Source organism: Myotis myotis, unplaced genomic scaffold, assembly GCF_014108235.1.
Source record: "Myotis myotis isolate mMyoMyo1 unplaced genomic scaffold, mMyoMyo1.p scaffold_m19_p_10, whole genome shotgun sequence".
Taxonomy (NCBI): domain Eukaryota; kingdom Metazoa; phylum Chordata; class Mammalia; order Chiroptera; family Vespertilionidae; genus Myotis; species Myotis myotis.
This window is the reverse complement of record NW_023416314.1, coordinates 79,614,192-79,631,498: the sequence shown is the minus strand read 5'-3', so window position 1 is coordinate 79,631,498 and position 17,307 is coordinate 79,614,192. Positions and strand designations below refer to the sequence as shown.

General features: G+C 63.6%; 1 protein-coding gene across 1 annotated transcript; it reads left to right on the top strand.

Moving 5' to 3' along the window:
- The first annotated feature begins 727 nt into the window (after positions 1 to 727).
- On the top strand, positions 728 to 15,608 carry CCDC88B (coiled-coil domain containing 88B). Its single transcript, XM_036326795.1, has 27 exons — positions 728 to 947; positions 1,242 to 1,384; positions 1,524 to 1,635; positions 1,715 to 1,784; positions 1,860 to 1,918; positions 2,040 to 2,123; positions 2,203 to 2,346; positions 2,583 to 2,728; positions 2,862 to 2,943; positions 3,093 to 3,251; positions 4,074 to 4,220; positions 4,376 to 4,484; positions 4,655 to 4,791; positions 5,422 to 6,525; positions 9,637 to 9,764; positions 9,842 to 9,959; positions 10,772 to 10,867; positions 10,946 to 11,086; positions 11,572 to 11,828; positions 12,063 to 12,206; positions 12,405 to 12,591; positions 12,721 to 12,866; positions 13,253 to 13,351; positions 13,527 to 13,693; positions 14,236 to 14,442; positions 14,604 to 14,672; positions 15,420 to 15,608. The coding sequence occupies exons 1-27, from the start codon at positions 888 to 890 to the stop codon at positions 15,473 to 15,475; spliced, it is 4,371 nt and encodes a 1,456-aa protein (XP_036182688.1). The 5' UTR covers positions 728 to 887; the 3' UTR covers positions 15,476 to 15,608.
- Positions 15,609 to 17,307: the final 1,699 nt, after the last annotated feature.

Below are 17,307 nucleotides of genomic sequence, written 5' to 3'. Positions count from 1 at the left end.
CCCCACTTTCATTGTTGAGCCCTCTCCGGATGCCTTTCCTGAAGCGAAGTCCCTTCCCCATCCATGCGCCTACTATCGCTGCATCGTTACAGTGTGACTTTTGGTAGCTGTCTCCCCAGGGACCATGTGGCTTATTCTTAGGCCGCAGTGCCCAGCACTGGTGAACGAATGAGGCCCGTAGAGAGCAGTGGGCCACGGAGAGGTCCTGCCTGTTGGTCTCAGAGACGATGCTGCTGGTCTCTGCATCGAACTGCTCCCCTCAGGAGCCCCACCCACTTCTCTCACAAACGGGCCACTGAGCCTGTGAGGTCACCTGCCCGTGGTCCCGACGTCCTGTCTCAGCCCAGTGCGCATAGAGTATCGGGTGGGGCCAGAGGGGGCCCCCGGGGGAGGTGGCATGGAGCCAGGCTTCACGAGTTGGGCGACAGTTTGGGTAAGCTGGGGAAACACCAAGGGGAAGAGAAGCCAACAAATGAGAAGTTGCAGCTGTGGGCACCCCGACTCACCCTGTAAGGCTGGGGCCCCCTGAGGGGTTCTGGAAGGTGCAAGGCCGAGGTCACCCTCTCGGGTTTCAAGTTGGGAAACAGAGGCCCAGAGAGGCGGAGACTCACCTGCCATTGCCCATGGAGCCAGGAGAGTGGGGGGCCTTGCTCTGGGGGCCTCGCGTGCCCTGTGAATCTCAGTCCCTGCGGGAGACGCTGGGAGGGTGCAGCTTGGCGAAGTGGGGGCAGAGGAAGGACTCTGGGGGTGCACAGGCCAGCCTGCACCCGGAAGGAGGAAGCTGTACAGGGTGTCTGTGGCTAGGCCCGGGATCCCCCACCCGGGGACTTCCTCTTCCTCTCAGGGCAGGTGTAGCTGCCACAGCGCGACCAACACCCTGACCTGTCATGGACGGGGGCAAGGGACCCAGACTCAAAGACTTCCTGAGTGGGAGCCTGGCCACCTGGGTGAGGCAGCAGGGGGAAGGCGGTGGGGAGGGGAAGTGAGCAGTAGGGAGGGGCTGGTGTTGGGGTGGGGAGAATGGGGCAGAGATGGGGACTGAGGGGGCTGGACTTAAATGTGGGGCTGAAGTCCAGGCAGCTGTGAGGCAGGAAAAGGGGTCCAGATCTTAGGGCCCAGGGACATTCAGGGATTTGGTGAGAAGGGGGCTCTGTGGGCTCAGGGAGCTGGCCAAGGGGCGCAGGATTCACTCTATTGATGGGGGCTTCACCTGGGCCAGCTGACCTCTCTGCTTCCCACAGGCGCTGGGACTGGCTGGGCTGGTGGGAGAGGCGGAGGAGCCTGAGGAGGAAGTGGAGGAGGAAGGAGAGAGGCCCCTTTGTCCCGAGAAGAGGTTCTTGCGTCTCAGTGATGGGGCCCTGCTCCTCCGGGTGCTGGGCATTATGTAAGGGGGGGGCCTCAAGGTCTGCGGGGAGGGGACAAGACAGGCTGGTGGGCAGAGCCTGAGGTCTGGGGGCGGAGCCTGGCTGAGGGGAGGTGGGTCCTTGAGTCCCTTTCCAACCAATGGCTCCCTGTGCCCACAGTGCCCCTAGCTCCCGAGGGGGCCCTCGGGTGACCAGGGACCATGGTGATCCGGCAGCCAGTAGGGTGTGGAACCTGAACCACCTGTGGGGCCGACTGAGGGACTTCTACCAGGTGAGGATCTGGGAGAGGGAGGCTGAGCCTGGAGCCCCCACAGGAAGGCCCGTCTCATCTCCCCCCTCTGTACCCTCAGGAGGAGCTGCAGCTGCTGATCCTGTCGGCACCCCCAGACCTTCAGGCACTGGGGTTTGACCCCTTCTCAGGTACCCTCTCCCACCCCCCTTTCCTGCGTCTACCCCTCCTGCGGCCTGTTAACCCCTGTGGCTTGTGCCCTGCAGAGGAGGCGGTGGAGGAGCTGGAAGGCATCCTTCGGCTGTTGCTGGGGGCATCCGTGCAGGTGAGCGGGAGCAGGCAGGGTGGGTGCAGGTGAGTGGGTAGGGTGGGGCCCAGCTTTGGCTGCAGAGGTGGGAGGCTCACGCCAGTCCTCACCCCCCCCCCCCCCACTTGTTCCCCTGCAGTGCGAGCACCGGGAACTCTTTATCCGCCACATCCAGGGCCTCAGCCTGGAGTTGCAGAGCGAGCTGGCGGCAGCTATACAGGAGGTATGGCTTTGGATCTGCACTACCTGGGGACACCCTGCCTCCAACTTCTTAAGCTGAACTGCTTTCCCTACCCACCCAGGTGACCCAGCCTGGGGCGGGCATGGTGCTGGCACTGGCTGGGCCTGAGCCTGGGGAGCTGGCACCCGCGGAACTGGAGATGCTGTCCCGGAGCCTGATGGGGACACTACTGAGACTGGCACGGGAGCGTGATGTGGGGGCCCAGGTGGGGGCAGCAGGGGTACGGTGTAGAGGGCCAGGTGGAGGCCTGGGAGGACCGCGGGGACCCAGGTGTGTGGCGGAGTTGGGAATTGAGGCCCAGGTGTGGGGTTGGGGGTCTTTGCCTGACAGGGCTGTAAGAGCCAAATTCAGCTTGTGGTGACCGTGTGTGTGTGTGTGTGGGGGGGGGGGGGGGAGAATAGAGTAGGTTACTTCTGACCCCTGACCCTTGACCTCCCACAGCGGCTGGCTGAGCTGCTGCTGGAACGAGAGCCAGCCCCCTTGTTGCCTGAGGCTCCTGCTGGGACCCCTCTGGAAGGCTCCTCCAACCACTTGGCCCTGCAGCTGGCCAACACCAAGGCCCAGCTGCGCCGCCTGCGCCAGGAGCTGTGAGTGCGCAGGCTCGGAAGAGGCCCGAGGGAGAGGGGTAGCTTAGGCCTGGACAGCCCCCTGCATATGTGTTGGACCAGGCCTGGGAAGGGTTGCTGGTCCCCAGGTCCCTCCAGCGTCTCCTTCCTCCAGGGAGGAGAAGGCTGAGCTGCTGCTGGACTCCCAGGAGGAGGTGCAGGGCTTAGAGGCCGAAATTCGAAGGCTCCGCCAGGAGGTGCGTTCAGGTGCTCCCTGCCATCGCCACCTTTCCTCACCTTCCCCAGCACCTCCCGTGTCCCACTGCCCCCTCTACCCGGGCTCCTTCACGTCCCCAATCCCTGTGGCTGCGGCTGGCCGTTCCCAACGCCGCACCGTCTGGCCCAGACCCAGGCGCTGTCGGGACAGGCCAAGCGGGCCCAGCTGTACCGCGAGGAGGCAGAGGCGCTGCGGGAGCGCGCGGGACGCCTGCCCCGCTTGCAGGAGGAGCTGCGACGCTACCGGGAGCGACTGCAAGCAGCCGAGGCCTGCAAGGGCCTGCTGGAGGTGAGCCGGGAGGCGGGGCCTTGGAGGGTGGGGCGTGCTGGGGGCGGGGCCTGCAAGGGACTGCTGGAGGTGAGCCGGGAGGCGGGGCCTGGGAGGGGAGGGCTTGCGAGGGGCGGGGCCTGCAAGGGACTGCTGGAGGTGAGCCGGGAGGCGGGGCCTGGGAGGGTAGGGCTTGCGAGGGGCGGGGCCTGCAAGGGCCTGCTGGAGGTGAGCCGGGAGGCGGGGCCTGGGAGGGTGGGGCTCGCGGGGGGCGGGGCCTACAAGGGCCTGCTGGAGGTGAGCCGGGAGGCGGGGCCTGGGAGGGTGGGGCTTGCGGGGGGCGGGGCCTACAAGGGCCTGCTGGAGGTGAGCTGGAAGGCGGGGCCTGGGAGGGTGGGGCTTGCGGGGGCGGGGCCTGCAGGGGAGAGGGTAAGGAGGAGCACATTGGGGCTTGGAAAAGGGAGACTCAGGCCTTACCGAGGTTACGGTCATGGCTGGGAGAAATGGGTGAGGTGGTGTCTGGGTAAAGGCTCTCTGGGCGATGGGGCAGATGGAGGGGAAAGTGGGGCTTGTGGGTAAGGGTAGGTCCTGGGGAGGGGCGGGGCCAAGTGTAGGGGATGGGGTGTCTGGAGAGAGTCCCTAGCAGTGGGGGCTGATTAGCAGGTCCCGGCAGGATGCGACCTTGGAAGGCGGTTTCGGGGGAGAAGGGGAGGGGCCAGGTGCTAGGGAAGTGGTACCTGGAAGGGGCAGATGTGGGGTCAGGTGGGGGAGGGGAGACAGGCTCTGGGGCCCTGGGTGCCCCGGCACAGGAACCACTGGCCCTGTGTTCCCCCTTCACCCCAGGAGGAGCGGGCGCTCTCTGGGACCCTGGAGGCCTCGAAGGCCCTGCTGGAGGAGCAGCTGGAGGCCGCGCAAGAGCGCTGTGCTCGGCTGCATGAGACCCAGCGCGAGAACCTGCTTCTGCGGACCCGGCTGGGCGAGGCTCACGCGGTGAGCTTGCCAGAGTGACCCCAATGGTCCCCCAGGGTTCCCTAGTGACCCCGGGACCCCTTCTCCTAGTGTTCTTTGCTGGTCCTCTCGCCCACACACGGGGCCTGGGCCTGGGCCTGGTGGGGAGGGCGTGTCTGACCCTGCCCTACCCCCAGGAGCTGGACTCTCTGCGGCATCAGGTGGACCAGCTGGTGGAGGAGAACGTGGAGCTGGAGCTGGAGCTTCAGCGGAGCCTGGAGCCGCCGCCGGGCTCGCCTGGGGAGTGTGAGTGGAGCCCCAGTGGAGGGGCTGGGGCTGGGGCTCCGTGTGTCTCTGCAGCTGTGGTGGGAACAGCGCCTGACTTCATCCCTTCCCCCAGGCCTCTGGGGGTGTAGGTGGGAGTGTGGCAGGACTAAGGGTGGGGAGGGATCCTGACCTCATCTCACACGCCCCAGCACCCCTGCCAGGAGCGGCCCCCTCGATACATGATGAAGTGAGGGAGGCAGAGGCCGGGCAGCTGCGCACCCTGGAGCGGGAGAATCGGGAGCTTCGAGCGCTGCTGCAGGAGCTGCAAGGGCAGCCAGGTGGCCAGGTGAGCGAGTCCCTTCCCCAACCATCCGCCTAGGTCAGCGGTTCTCAACCTGTGGGTCGCGACCCCTTTGGAGGTTGAACGACCCTTTCACAGGGGTCGCCTAAGACCATCGGAAAACACATATATAATTACATATTGTTTTTATGATTAATCACTATGCTTTAGTTATGTTCAATTTGTAACAATGAAAATACATCCTGCATATCAGATATTTACATTGCAATTCATAACAGTAGCAAAATTACAATTATGAAGTAGCAACGAAAATAATTTTATGGTTGGGGGTCACCACAACATGAGGAACTGTATTAAAATATATTTTATTGATTTTTTACAGAGAGGAAGGGAGAGGGATAGAGAGTTAGAAACATCGATGAGAGAGAAACATCGATTCAGCTGCCTCCTGCACACTCCCTACTGGGGATGTGCCTGCAACCAAGGTACATGCCCTTGACCGGAATCGAACCTGGGACCCTTGAGTCCGCAGGCCGATGCTCTATCCACTGAGCGAAATTGGTCAGGGCAATGAGGAACTGTATTAAAGGGTCACGGCATTAGGAAGGTTGAGAACCACTGTGGTCCTTCCTGGTGGCACCACTGGGCTTGACCCTCCCTCTCATGTGCCCTCAGCGCCCCCTGCTGGATGAGCGGAGTGAGGACGCCATGGTTCCCGCGCTGCCCGTGACTCCCCAGACCTGCCCGGCCTCAGGCCATGGTCCCCAGGGCTTGGTTGGCCATGAGGGGGATGAAGACCCTCAGGCCTTGGACGTGGCTCCCCCAGCATCAGACTCAGCCCCCAGGGCGTCAGCTGGGTGTCCCCCGACATCTGATTCAGACCCTCAAGTGACGCAGCCCCTTCCGACGGCTGCCATGGCCCCCCAGACCTTGGACCTGGCACCTCAGGAGTCAGGCCCCTCTGTAGAGACACAGGAGTCCCTGGAGGAGGCTGACCACGGAGCCCCTCTCCAGACCCCTGCCTCTGCGGCCCCACCTCAGGGTCCAGAGATCCGAGTTCAGGCCCAGCTGTTGTTGGGAGAAGAGACTGGGGAGTCCGTGCCCAAAGTCCCTGAGAGCCAGCCTGAACCCACAGAGCCCCGCCTCCACGTGCAGCTGGAGGAGCAGCAGTGCCCTGGCCAGAGGCTGGAGCTACCCAAGGAGCACACAGAGGCCAGAGAGCAGGCACCGCGCCTGGAGGGGGTGATCAGGGACCCAGCCCAGAAGCCGGAAATGGCTCCCGAGGCCCAGGCCTTGGAGGGACCAGTCCCAGGGGAGATCTTGACCAGTGGTGACCCAGAGCAGGAGGCCCTCAGAGAGGAGGTGGCTCGGCTGCGGAGAGAGGCTGAGGCCCTTCGAGCTGAGCTGGAGGTCCAGGCTCGGAGGCTGGAGGCCCGAGGCACCGAGGCTGCTCGCCTCTCCGAGGAGCTGGCTCAGGCTCAGAGGGCAGAGGCCGAGGCCCACGGGGAAGCAGAGGCCCAGGTCCAGGAGCAGGCCCGGCTGCGGGAGGCAATGGAGGCAGCCCGACAGGAGGTGGAGGCTGCATCGCGGGAGCGGGAGGCGCTGGCCGAGGCACTGGCGGCAGCAGGCCGAGAGCGGAGGCAGTGGGAGCGCGAGGGACCCAGGCTGCGGGCCCGGGCCGAGGCCGCAGAGGAGCGGCTGCAAGCCCTGGAGAACCAGAGCCAGCAGCACCTGGAGGAGGCCGAGAGGGAGCGCCGGGAGAGGCAGGCGCTCAAGGAGGTATGTGGGTCCTTATATTCATTCGGGGCAGGAAATGGGGTTCCAGGCCAGCGGCTGGAGTTTTGGGTTATTCATTCCATCATCAGCCACCGAGCCCAGCATCAAGCTGGGACTGGAGATAAAAAGACGAAGTCCATTCCTGACTTCCAAAGGCACGCCGGGCCTGGGAAAGGGGCAGGTGCCCCCCACCTCTAATGGGGCGGCTTTGGAGGGGATAAGAGTGTGGGCAGGGAGCCAGGGTGCCTGGGTCTAAATCCTGGCTCTCTGACCTCAGCAGTCACTCACCTGCACCCAGTGCCTCCTTCTGTGAAAGGGGGTACTCTTCATGGCTGCCTGGCGGATCTTGTGGGAGACCAAAGGAGAGAGTGGTGGGAGAGCCTCATTCACGCTCTTGACAGGTCGGCTATAAGAGCAGGGTGCTGGGGGGGCCTGTGGAAGAGGGAGCTGATGCTGGGGTTGGGCAAGAGGCTTTGGGGAGAGCTCTGAGGAAGGTCAAGATTCCACCAGATGGGGAAGGACATTTCATCCCAAGGAACAGCCTATGCAAAGACTTGAATGCATTAAAGATTTTCAGGGGCCCAGGAGGAGTAGGGGCCAGGGAGCTGGAGAGGTGTGCTGGGCCAGCGTTTCAGGTGTTAGTGCTCCATCCCCAGGCAGGGAGAGCCCCCGGGGGTGGGGCAGACCTGCGGGAGACGGGTTTGAGGAGGGTCACCTTGATGTGCAGGGGCCTGGAGCCACTGGGAGGCAGTGCCTGTGGTCCAGGTGGCAGGTGAGGCTGGCTGGACCTGGACGGGAAATGGGGGAGAGAGGAGGCCTGGAAACCCCTTTATTCATTCATTCGAGCATGTTTGCGGGTGTCTCCTGGTGGCCAGGCCCTGTACCAGGCCGCCAGCATGCCCGGACTCGGGGAAGCGCGCCCGATCTGGGGTGGAGCCGGGACTGTGCAGGGAGCCGTGTTGGCTCAGGAAGCACACCCATGAGGGAGGCCTCCTGGAGGAGGGAGAGGATGGCAGTGAGCAAGGAGGAGTTTGTAGGGTGGAACCCGAGGAGGGCAGGGGAAGGAGGTGAGAACTCACTTAGCCAGGTTCCTACTGGGCAGGGCTTCATCTTCCTTCCACGGAAGGAGTTGCAGCCGTTTTAATGAGGGCAATGGGGCCCTGGATAGGAGTGGTCAGGACCGCGTGTGGAAAGGCCCCTTAGAGGACTCGGAGGAGACATGGGGCAATGAATGCGAGGGGTGTTGGGGTCGGCGGCCAGTGCTGGGGGAGGGAGTGCCACAGACAGGAATCGAATCTTCGGCCTGAGCATCCCTATTGTACCGAGGTTCAGAAAGGAGGAGTCATCGAATCCGAGCCTCCTCCCAATGGAGAGAAGCGGGGTACAGCACACTGTTGGGTTGACCCCGGCCGTTGGGCGTTATGCAGGGGCCTGGGGAATGTGCAAATTGGGGGTGTGGGTAAGAGAGTAAATCTGAGAGGCTGTCTCTGGGGCCCGCTCTGAAGGATGTGACTTGAGGTGCTGTCAGGCAGCCCTGGGTTATGGCCCGAATCCCCTACTTATCAGCTCTGTGGCTTTTGGCAAGTTACTGAACCTCTCTGAGTCTCGGTTTACTCACCTGTGAAACCGGAATAAAACGACCTGCCCCACAGGATGCTGTCAGGTAATGACTGTGGAGAGCTCGCTCGGGGCAGCCGTGGAGAGGGAATGCCAGCAGGGGGGCCGTGAGGGTGCGGGTGGGGCGGGCGGGCTGGAAGAGCCAGCTCTGAGGACTGAGTGGGTGGAAGAGGCTGAGGACACGTGGGGAATGTTGTGAGATTTCCTGGTCAGAGCACTTGCTGGTGGTAAGTGGCTGTGGCGCAGGAGGAGGTGACCAGCCAGGGAACCAGGGAGCCAGGTCAGAGAACCAGGAGCCGAGGGGGTTGTCCAAGTGGGTCTCCTGGGCTGGGTGGAGGGCAGGAGGTGCAATGGAGAGGGTACTGAGGGCTGTGGCCAGGGCCTGGACGAGGGCAGAGCAGGACTCTGGGCAGAGGTTCAGTTCTTCTTCATTGTACCTGCATTCTTACCTTCAGCCCTTGGCTGTCAGCAGCAGGGCATCATGGGACTTGTAGTTTTTCCAGTGAGAGGCAGTAGGCCAAGGTGTCTGGAGGTGCATTGCTTCTGAGGGGAGGTCTGAGAGGTGGGGGCTTGCTAAGCCAGGAAGCAAAGGCTGTAGGCTTGGTTTTCAGAGGCAGGATTTGTCAGGCCTTTCCCTGTGGTTTTATCCTGCCAGGGCCCCCACACCTCGGAATGGTTTGGTCTACCTCCCCTCTGGGCCCACAGCTCAAATTGAGCCTCCTGCCCCATTCTGCAATGGTGTGGCCCAACTGCCAGAGCCCTGGGCCCTAGCATCACTGCCTTCCCCCTCCCAGCCCCACTGTGGTTAGGCCTGGTGTTCACCAAGTTCCTGTCTTCTGTGGCCATCCCCTGTGGCTGAGGGCTCTCTCCAGACCGGCTTCCGCTGAGCCCCTCTTTCCTTCATGGCTAGGATGGCCTCAGCACACAGGGCACCTCCACCTGTCACTGGGCACAACAGGAAGCAAGAGCTCCGAGAGGTGAAGACTCCCGGCCCAGGAGCCTCCCTCATGCCCTGCCAGGCTTACAATCCCCAGTTCTTTCATACCCATGCTGCCCAGCGACCAGGCTTTGCTTCCGTTTTACAGATCTGGGAGTAGAGGCCCAAAGGTTAAAGCTGTTTGTCTAGGGCAGTGATGGCGAACCTATGACACGCGTGTCAGAGGTGACACGCGAACTCATTTTTTTGGTTGATTTTTCTTTGTTAAATGGCATTTAAATATATAAAATAAATATCAAAAATGTAAGTCTTTGTTTTACTGTGGTTGCAAATATAAAAAAATTTCTATATGTGACACGGCCCCAGAGTTAAGTTAGGGTTTTTCAAAATGCTGACACGCTGAGCTCAAAAGGTTCGCCATCACTGGTCTAGGGTGGCAGAGCAAGGACAGAAAGCCAGGTCTCCTGACTCTCAGGCCGGTGTCTGTCCTGTGTCTGTCCCTCCCCGGTGACAGTGGTGGTATGTCCTTCTGGCCCTGAGCCTGCTCTGTCTGCCCTCAGGAGCTGGAGAAGGCTGTGATGCGGAGCCAGGAGCTGGGGGTCCGGCTGGAGCGTCTGCAGAGGGAGCTGGAGCAGGCGACTCTGGAGCGCCAGGAATTTCTTCGGGAAAAAGAGTTTCAACAAAAGAGGTGGGGGCGTGACTCGAGGGGCAGAGAGCGCCGGGCAGAGGCTTGAGGAGGGTAGAGGCCAAGGCGTCTCCTTGCAGGTACGAGGGCCTGGAGCAGCGGATGAAAACTGAGCTGCAGGCTGCGGCCACCAGCAAGGAGGAGGCGCTGATGAAGCTCAAGGCGAGGGCCCTGCAGCTGGAAGAGGAGCTGTTCCAGGTGAGGCTTCGCCCTGGGAGCTGGGGCCTCGCCCCGCCCCTCCCTCCGTCCTGCATGCAGATGTGCCAGGCGCATGGGCTCCTGTCCCTCCCGAGGCCCCTCTGGTCTTGCCCCTCGGTTCCTGGCCAGTTGCTCCCTTGTGACTCCTTCGGGGGCCTGTTGGAAGGAGCACTGTGCTGGGAGTCAGGCTGACTCTGCCACGGCCGGTGGTCTTCTGGGGCCTCGTCTCCCCCTTCCTCAAAGGGGCAGCACCGGGGGCTTGGTTCTGAGATAACTGCTGTGCCTTTCCCGCTTGGCTCCCCGCCTCCCCATTGCCTAGTGAGCTCAATTGCTGCTGTCATTGTCCTAAGTCAGGCGTTATTTCTGACGCCCCTGCAGTGTGTGGGCTCAGCGCTCAGCACTGGGGTGTGGTGGAGCCCAATGTCAGGCTGCCGTGTGCAAGGGAGTCACAGTTCACCTGGCACAGAGGCTGGAAAACAGGTGACTATCGCAGGTGGTGCCAGGGGCCAGTGGGCAGCCAGCAGACTGCCTCGCTGGCACGTGTGGGGTTGGTCAGGGGAAGCTTTCTGGAGAAAGTGATGTTGAAACTGGGGCCCAGAGGAAGAGTGGGACCTGCAGGAGGAGCAGCAGGGCCAGGCACGGCCAGGCACGAGCTGTAGCACCGAGAGAAGGCGACAAGGGCAGGATAAGAGTGATGGAGCTGCGGGAGCCAGGAGTGTGGGGCTGTGGGCCAGGGTCCACTGTTGAGGTCCCTGTGCCATCACCATGCACTGCCACTCCCCTGCGTGACCTCCCGGGGCCTCTCCTTGCAGCTGCGCCAGGGCCCTGTGGCGCTGGAGCCCAAGGAGCGCGCTGAGCCGAAGACCCTGGAGGCCCAGAGCGGGCGGCTCGTCGAGGTGGAGCGCAGTGTGAGTGGTGGACGGTGGTGGGCTCGGGGGCTGAGGCGGGCAGTGGCCTGGCCACTAACTCCCCTCTGTGCCAAGCAGAATGCAGTGCTGGTGGCTGAGAAGACGGCTCTGCAGGGGCAGCTGCAGCTCCTAGAGGGGCAGCTGGGAAGCCTGCAGGGGCGCGCCCAGGAGCTGCTGCTGCAAAGCCAGCAGGCGCAGGAGTGCAGTAGTCGCCTGCAGGTGGGTGGTGGCTGGGTGCCCGTCCCCCCCCACCCCTGCCCACTTACCATGGTCCCCTGCCCCTTTGGTATTGTTTCCTGCCCCTTTCTCCTGCCTCAGCCCCCAGGCAGCTGTCCTTCCGACCCCTGCCCACTTCCGCTTCCCCTTCTACCTGCCTCCAGGCCCCAGTCTGTGCCCATGTTTCTTGGTCTCCAGCCCCTTCTCCACAGCCAGCCAGTAGTCCTGTCGCTCTCTGGGCCACCCCAGCCCCGTCTGTCACATCATGCCTTGTGCCCTTTGCCCTCCCCTCCACAGCCCGGCACCAGCCATGATACCTCTCCCCGCTCCTTGCCCGTTTACCTCGGCGTCTGGCTCCCTGCTGCCCCCATCCAGCCCTCTGCCTCCTCCACAGCCTTCTCTCCTGGTCCTCGGGCCTGCCCCTGTCCCTTGCTCCCTTTCTGGCCTGGGTTCGACTCCCGCCGTGCCCACTCCCTCCTCTGCCCTAGGCTGAGAAGTCTGTCCTGGAGCTGCAGGGCCAGGAGCTGCACAAGAAGCTGGGGGCGCTAGAGGAGGAGGTGCAGGCCGCACGGCGGTCCCAGGAGGAAGCCCGCGGGCAGCAGCAGGCCCTGCTGCGGGACCACGAGGCGCTGGCCCAGCTGCAGCGGCGGCAGGAGGCCGAGCTGGAGGGGCTGCTGGCCCGGCACCGAGACCTCAAGGCCAACATGCGGGCACTGGAGCTAGCCCACCGGGAGCTGCAGGGCCGGTGAGTCTCCCCAGACCCCAGCCCCTCTCTCCCTGACGGAGCACTGGCCCCTGGTGCCCACCTCCACTGCTGGGCCTCACGGGCAGCGGGGAGCACGGGGGCAGCGTTCTGCCCTGGGCCTTTGCCAGGGGCCTGTGCGGGGAGGTCCTGGCAGACCTCCAGCTTCAGGCAGTCCGGCTGCCTGCCTGCCCTGCCCCAGGTCCCTGCAGCCCTCTCAGCCTTTGTCCGTCCCAGGCACGAGCAGCTGCAGGCCCAGAAGGCCAACGTGGAGGCGCAGGAGTTGGCCCTCCTGGCAGAGCGCGAGCGCCTGATGCAGGACGGCCATCGGCAGCGGGGCCTGGAGGAGGAGCTGCGGAGGCTGCAAAGTGAGCACGACAGGTACCAGCCCTGGCGCAGCCCAGCCCCCTTGGGACAGTTCTCAGTGTTGCCCTCTGTGAAGTGGGCTGGCGGTGAGTCAGTCACTGTCCCTGTGGGGCCCTGCTTTGCCTCTCCCTAGCACAGCCCTCTAGCCCTCAGGAGGCTGGGGGGCAAGTCCCCCTCCCCTCCCACCCCGCGTACCTCTCCTTGTCTCCACAGGGCACAGAAGCTGCTGGCAGAGATGTCCCGGGAGCGAGGGGAGCTGCAGGGGGAACGCGGGGAGCTGCGGGGCCGGCTGGCGCGGCTGGAGCTGGAGCGGGCGCAGCTGGAGATGCAGAGCCAGCGGCTGCGCGAGTCCAACCAGCAGCTGGACCTGAGCGCCTGCCGGCTGACCACGCAGTGTGAGGTGTGAGGGCCGTGGTGGCTGGAGTGGGGTTGGAGGGGGCTGGGGGCTGGGGACAGAGTGGAGGGCATGTAAGGGAGCCACCCTGAGCCCCACTGAACCCCCACCTGCCCTGCTGCCTGCCCCCAACAGCTGTTGACAGAGCTGCGGAGCGCCCAGGAAGAGGAGAACCGGCAGCTGCTGGCCGAGGTGCAGGCCCTGAGCCGGGAGAACCGGGAGCTCCTGGAGCGCAGCCTGGAGAGCCGGGACCACCTGCACCGAGAGCAGCGCGAGTACCTGTGAGCGGGCTGGAGGGCAACAGGCGGGGCAGCCGGGGGGGCAGCGGGCCAGGGGCAGCCGGTGGGGGCAGCGGGTGGGGACAGTGGGCCAGGGGCAGCCGGTGGGGACAGCGGGCCAGGGGCAGCCGGTGGGGACAGCGGGTGGGGCAGCCGGGGGGGCAGTTGGCGGGGGCAGCAGGTGGGGGCAGCGGGTGCTGGTCCTGGAGACACCTGTGGTTGTTCGGGGGAGACGCCCAGGGGGGTCCTGGGCTGACCCCCGGGGGTGGTGCGGTGGCAGTTTCACCCCACACAGGCGTGTGTCCGTGTGCCAGCTGCAGGGCTGTGCCGGCTGGACCCCGAGCCTTGCTCCTGCCAGGCCTCATGCTGCTCCCCCGCCCCTCTCCCAGGGACCAGCTCAACGCCTTGCGCCGAGAGAAGCAGAAGCTGGTGGAGAAGATCATGGACCAGTACCGTGTGTTGGAGCCGGGGCCCCTGCCCCGGACCAAGTGAGTGACCCCTCACCCCTAGTCAGGGGTCCTCCCAGCCTGGCCCTGCCGCCCTCTGACCTTGGCCCAGCTCAGGTCCGGGCCTGTGAGGGTTTGCCTGGCCTCGCTCCCCGGCCTGGCCCTCTTGTCTCCTTCCGCCATGGCCTTACTCCCTCTTGTGCCCTCTTGCTCCCAGGAAGGGCAGCTGGCTGGCAGACAAGGTGAAGAGGCTGATGCGGCCCCGGCGGGAGGGGGCCCTCCATGGGGGGCCACGCCTGTGGGCCAGTGGGGCTGGCAGCACCGAGAGCCTGGGGGGCCCCCCAGAGATGGAGCTCTCTGAGAGCAGGGAGGCAGATGGGACAGGTGGGTCTGGGGGCCAGGTGACCGATGGTCCCTACCCCGTGTCCTTGATCCCCACCCTGGCACCCGCTCACGCCTCCGGTCTCTTCCTTCCTGTGTGGCTGGTACACGTGCCCCGATAGCCTTCCCTGTTGCCCCCGCCCCTCAGACGGTCCCGGTGGTGCTTCGCTCCGCGTCCCAGCTGCATCTCTCGTCTGCCACCTCCTTCTGCCTGCGCTGCCACCCACCAGGCCTACCCACCCGCCGCGGTGCCTAGGACCTCGGAGCCGCAGGGGCTGTAGTGAGAGGTCATTTATTCCAGTCAGCAGGCGAGGAGACCGAGGCCCAGGGAGGGGAAGCGCCTTGCTCAGGGGCACCGAGTGAGTTAGTGTCAGAGCCAGCAGGGGCCAGCCGCCTGTCAGCACCCAGACCCTCTCCCGCCTCTGCAGCCTCCTCTCCCTGGCCCTGTGCAGCTCCACCCCGCTGCCCCTCACTCTGCCCGATGCCCCTCACTCTGCCCGCCTCTCCCTGCACGGCTCTCATACCCGTGCCCCTGCCTCTTGCAGGGTCCCCTTCCCCGGCACCCATGCGCCGGGCCCAGAGCTCCGTGTGCCTGCGGGATGAAACTCTGGCGGGCCGGCAGCGGCGGAAACTCAGCTCCAGATTCCCCGTGGGGCGAAGCTCGGAGTCATTCAGCCCCGGGGACACCCCCAGGCAGCGATTCCGACAACGCCGTCCGGGCCCCATGGAGGCACCCAGCTCCCAGGGCAAAGGTGAGGGTACAAGGGTCCCTGCTTCCATTAGCCCCTGACTCCCTGTGGACCCAGCGACTCCTTGGGGGAGGGGTTCCTTCCTGTCCCCTGTGTCTCCCCACAAGCCCTGCCTGCCTCTGTCCTGGTCCCTGTGGCCCAGTAGCTGCCTTGTGTCCCCCCAGGACCTGGCATGGGATGGGATGGCTCCACTGAGACCCTGGCAGAACACGAAGCAGGTGCCGGCCGAGAGGGTGAGGGGGCATTTGCCCTGTGCGTGGCCCTGGCAGCGCTCATTCAACCTCCCCCCCCCCCCCCCCCGCCTCACTGGACAACCAGCCTTCAGTGCCAGGGGCTGTTCTAGCGGGGGCAGCGGGCACGTTCTGGGGTAGGAGGCAGACAGTAAGCAATGTGCATGGAAATAGCAGTTATACAACAGCCCCATAGAAATAAGAGGTGAGCTGCATGTAATTTCAAACCTTCTGGTAGCCTCATCAGAAAAAGCAAAAAGAGACAGGCAAACCTAATAGCATTTTATTTAACTCCATAGGCCTGAAGTATTACCATTTTAACATGTAGTCAGTGTAAAAGATGGTTAACGAGATATTTTATATTATTTTTTTCATACGAGTCTTTGAAGTCCATTGGTATTTTACTCTCAGGCCTCCTGGCATATTAGGAAGTGGCAATGCTCTGGGAAAAAGGAGGTCAGAGCACTGGGTGGGGTGCAGTTAATTAGGGTGCTCGAGGTAGCCGCGGAAGGGAGGTGAAGTCAGAGCAAAGACTGGGAGGTGAGAGTTGGTGGGGTTGATATCTGTGGGGAACAGTATTCCAGGCAGAGGGATGGCGGCTCGGCCAGGTGGCTGGTGCAGCTGGGAGGAAGGGGGAGAGCCGAGGGAAAGGTGGAGGGCTGGGCGGTGGCAGAGGGTGGAGGGCCTGTGGGCCAGGTCCGTGCCGGGAGCCTCCGAGGGCGTGGGCCTGAGCTGAGCCTTTCCCTCCAGGCCTCGAGGTGCAGGAACCGGAGAAACACCCTCTCACCCCTTCCCTCAGCCAGTGACACCACATGGACTGGAAGCTTGGGAATGTGGGCCTTTCGCCGCTGGAGTCCCAGTGGGGGTCCCAGACAGCCCACGAATGCGAATGCGGGGAGCCGGGGCGTCTGGGGCCAGTCCTTGGACAAGGAGGCCTGGGCCCTTGGGGCCTCCATGGCCGGCACTGGGGCCCTGAGATGGAGCTGGGATAGGCCTGTTTGCAGGGGGCATAGCGGGCCCCCACTAGCAGCTCCTTGCCAGGGCTCTGGCTCTGCCAGGCGGCCCTCGCTGAGGAGGAGGTTTCTGGGGGACCTTCCAGATGAAGGAGGCAGGCAGGAGTGGACAAGAGAGCCCCCTACCTGGTCTAGGGGCGACGCCAAGAACTGCTCCCTGGCGCCCATGGCCTGGACCTATCTCTGAGCGCGGCTGGGACATGAAATAAAGCCGGAGTGCAATCACCCGAGTCTGCTGTGTCCACTGGCTGCATCCTGAGGTGCCGGAGCCCTGCAGCCCCAAGTCCTCGCTGGTGGGGGCTGTGGCCACTGGCTTCCTCGCCTGGCACCCAAGCAAAGGGCTTTCCTCAGAGGAGGGGCCAGTTGGGCTTGCATGGGTACCCCAAGGGGGTGGGGAGGGGTCGGGGTCTGGGTAGCCTGCAGTGGGTGGGGCCCGGGTCTGGGCTCAGCCTTTGCTTAAAAGGTGGGGAGTGGGCTCTGGGGTGGGGGTGGTAAACGCCAGAGGACCTGCCCTCCCCTCCCTAGCATCCTCTTCTCTCCTTTCACTTTTTCCTGTCTCCCCCTACTGCCCCCCACTTGGGGTTGAGCCCCTCCCCAGGGAGCTCCCAGCCTGGAGTTTCACCTAGTGCTGGGCTGTGGTGGAGGTACACAGGCATCTGGGATGACATCCAGGAAGGGGGCAATTAGGCTGGTGGCAGGACGTGAGTCAAGCACCTGGGGCTGCCCAGGGTAGGGCGGGGCTGCCCAGACTGAGGTGAGGCAGCCTTAAAGCGGGGTGGGGGAGGCAGAGCTGGGAGGGGCAGCCCCCTCCTCAGGGTGACCTGAGCCCCTTGGGCATAACCTACCTGCTCCCTCTTAGCTCCAGTTGCAGAGGCTGATGGAGGGAGTGGACCCCTGGCCGCTGGCTGGAAGCTGGAGGCTGGAAGCCCCTCCCATAAGCGTCAAGGAAGGAGTTTGATGGCTGCCCGCCCTGTAGGTGGCTCCTGTCAGTTATCCGGAAGCCAAGAGGCTCTGGAGGACAGCTGGCCAGGGCTCTGGGCCTGGTGGTGAGGGGAGGCCACCCCTGTGTGGCTCTAACACCCCTTTAAAAAAATAAAAATGAAAAAAAATTTACTGATTTGAGCCCTGACCAGTTTGGCTCTGGATAGAGTGTCAGCCTGCGGACTCAAGGGTCCCAGGTTCGATTCCGGTCAAGGGCATGTACCTTGGTTGCGGCCACGTCCCCAGTGGGGAGTGTGCAGGAGGCAGCTGGTCGATGTTTCTCTCTCATCGATGTTTCTAATTCTCTATCCTTCTCCCTTCCTCTCTGTGAAAAATCAATAACATATATTTTAAAAACATTTATTGATTTGAGAGAGAAGAAACATCGACTGTTGTGCCACTTGTATATGCATTCATTGGCTGTATGTGCCCTGACCGGGGATCGAACCCACAACCTTGGTGTATCAGGATGATGCTCTAACCAACTGAGCTACCCGGCCAGTGCTGACACCCCTCTTTGAGGCCTACTCTAAGCTCTGCTGGGCACGGCCAGGCTTGGGGACAGGACCACGTGGGCATGTGGCACTGGGCGGGCTTTACAGACCAGCTGTAGATTCCTTCACCTCTCCCTGCCATGGTGGGCC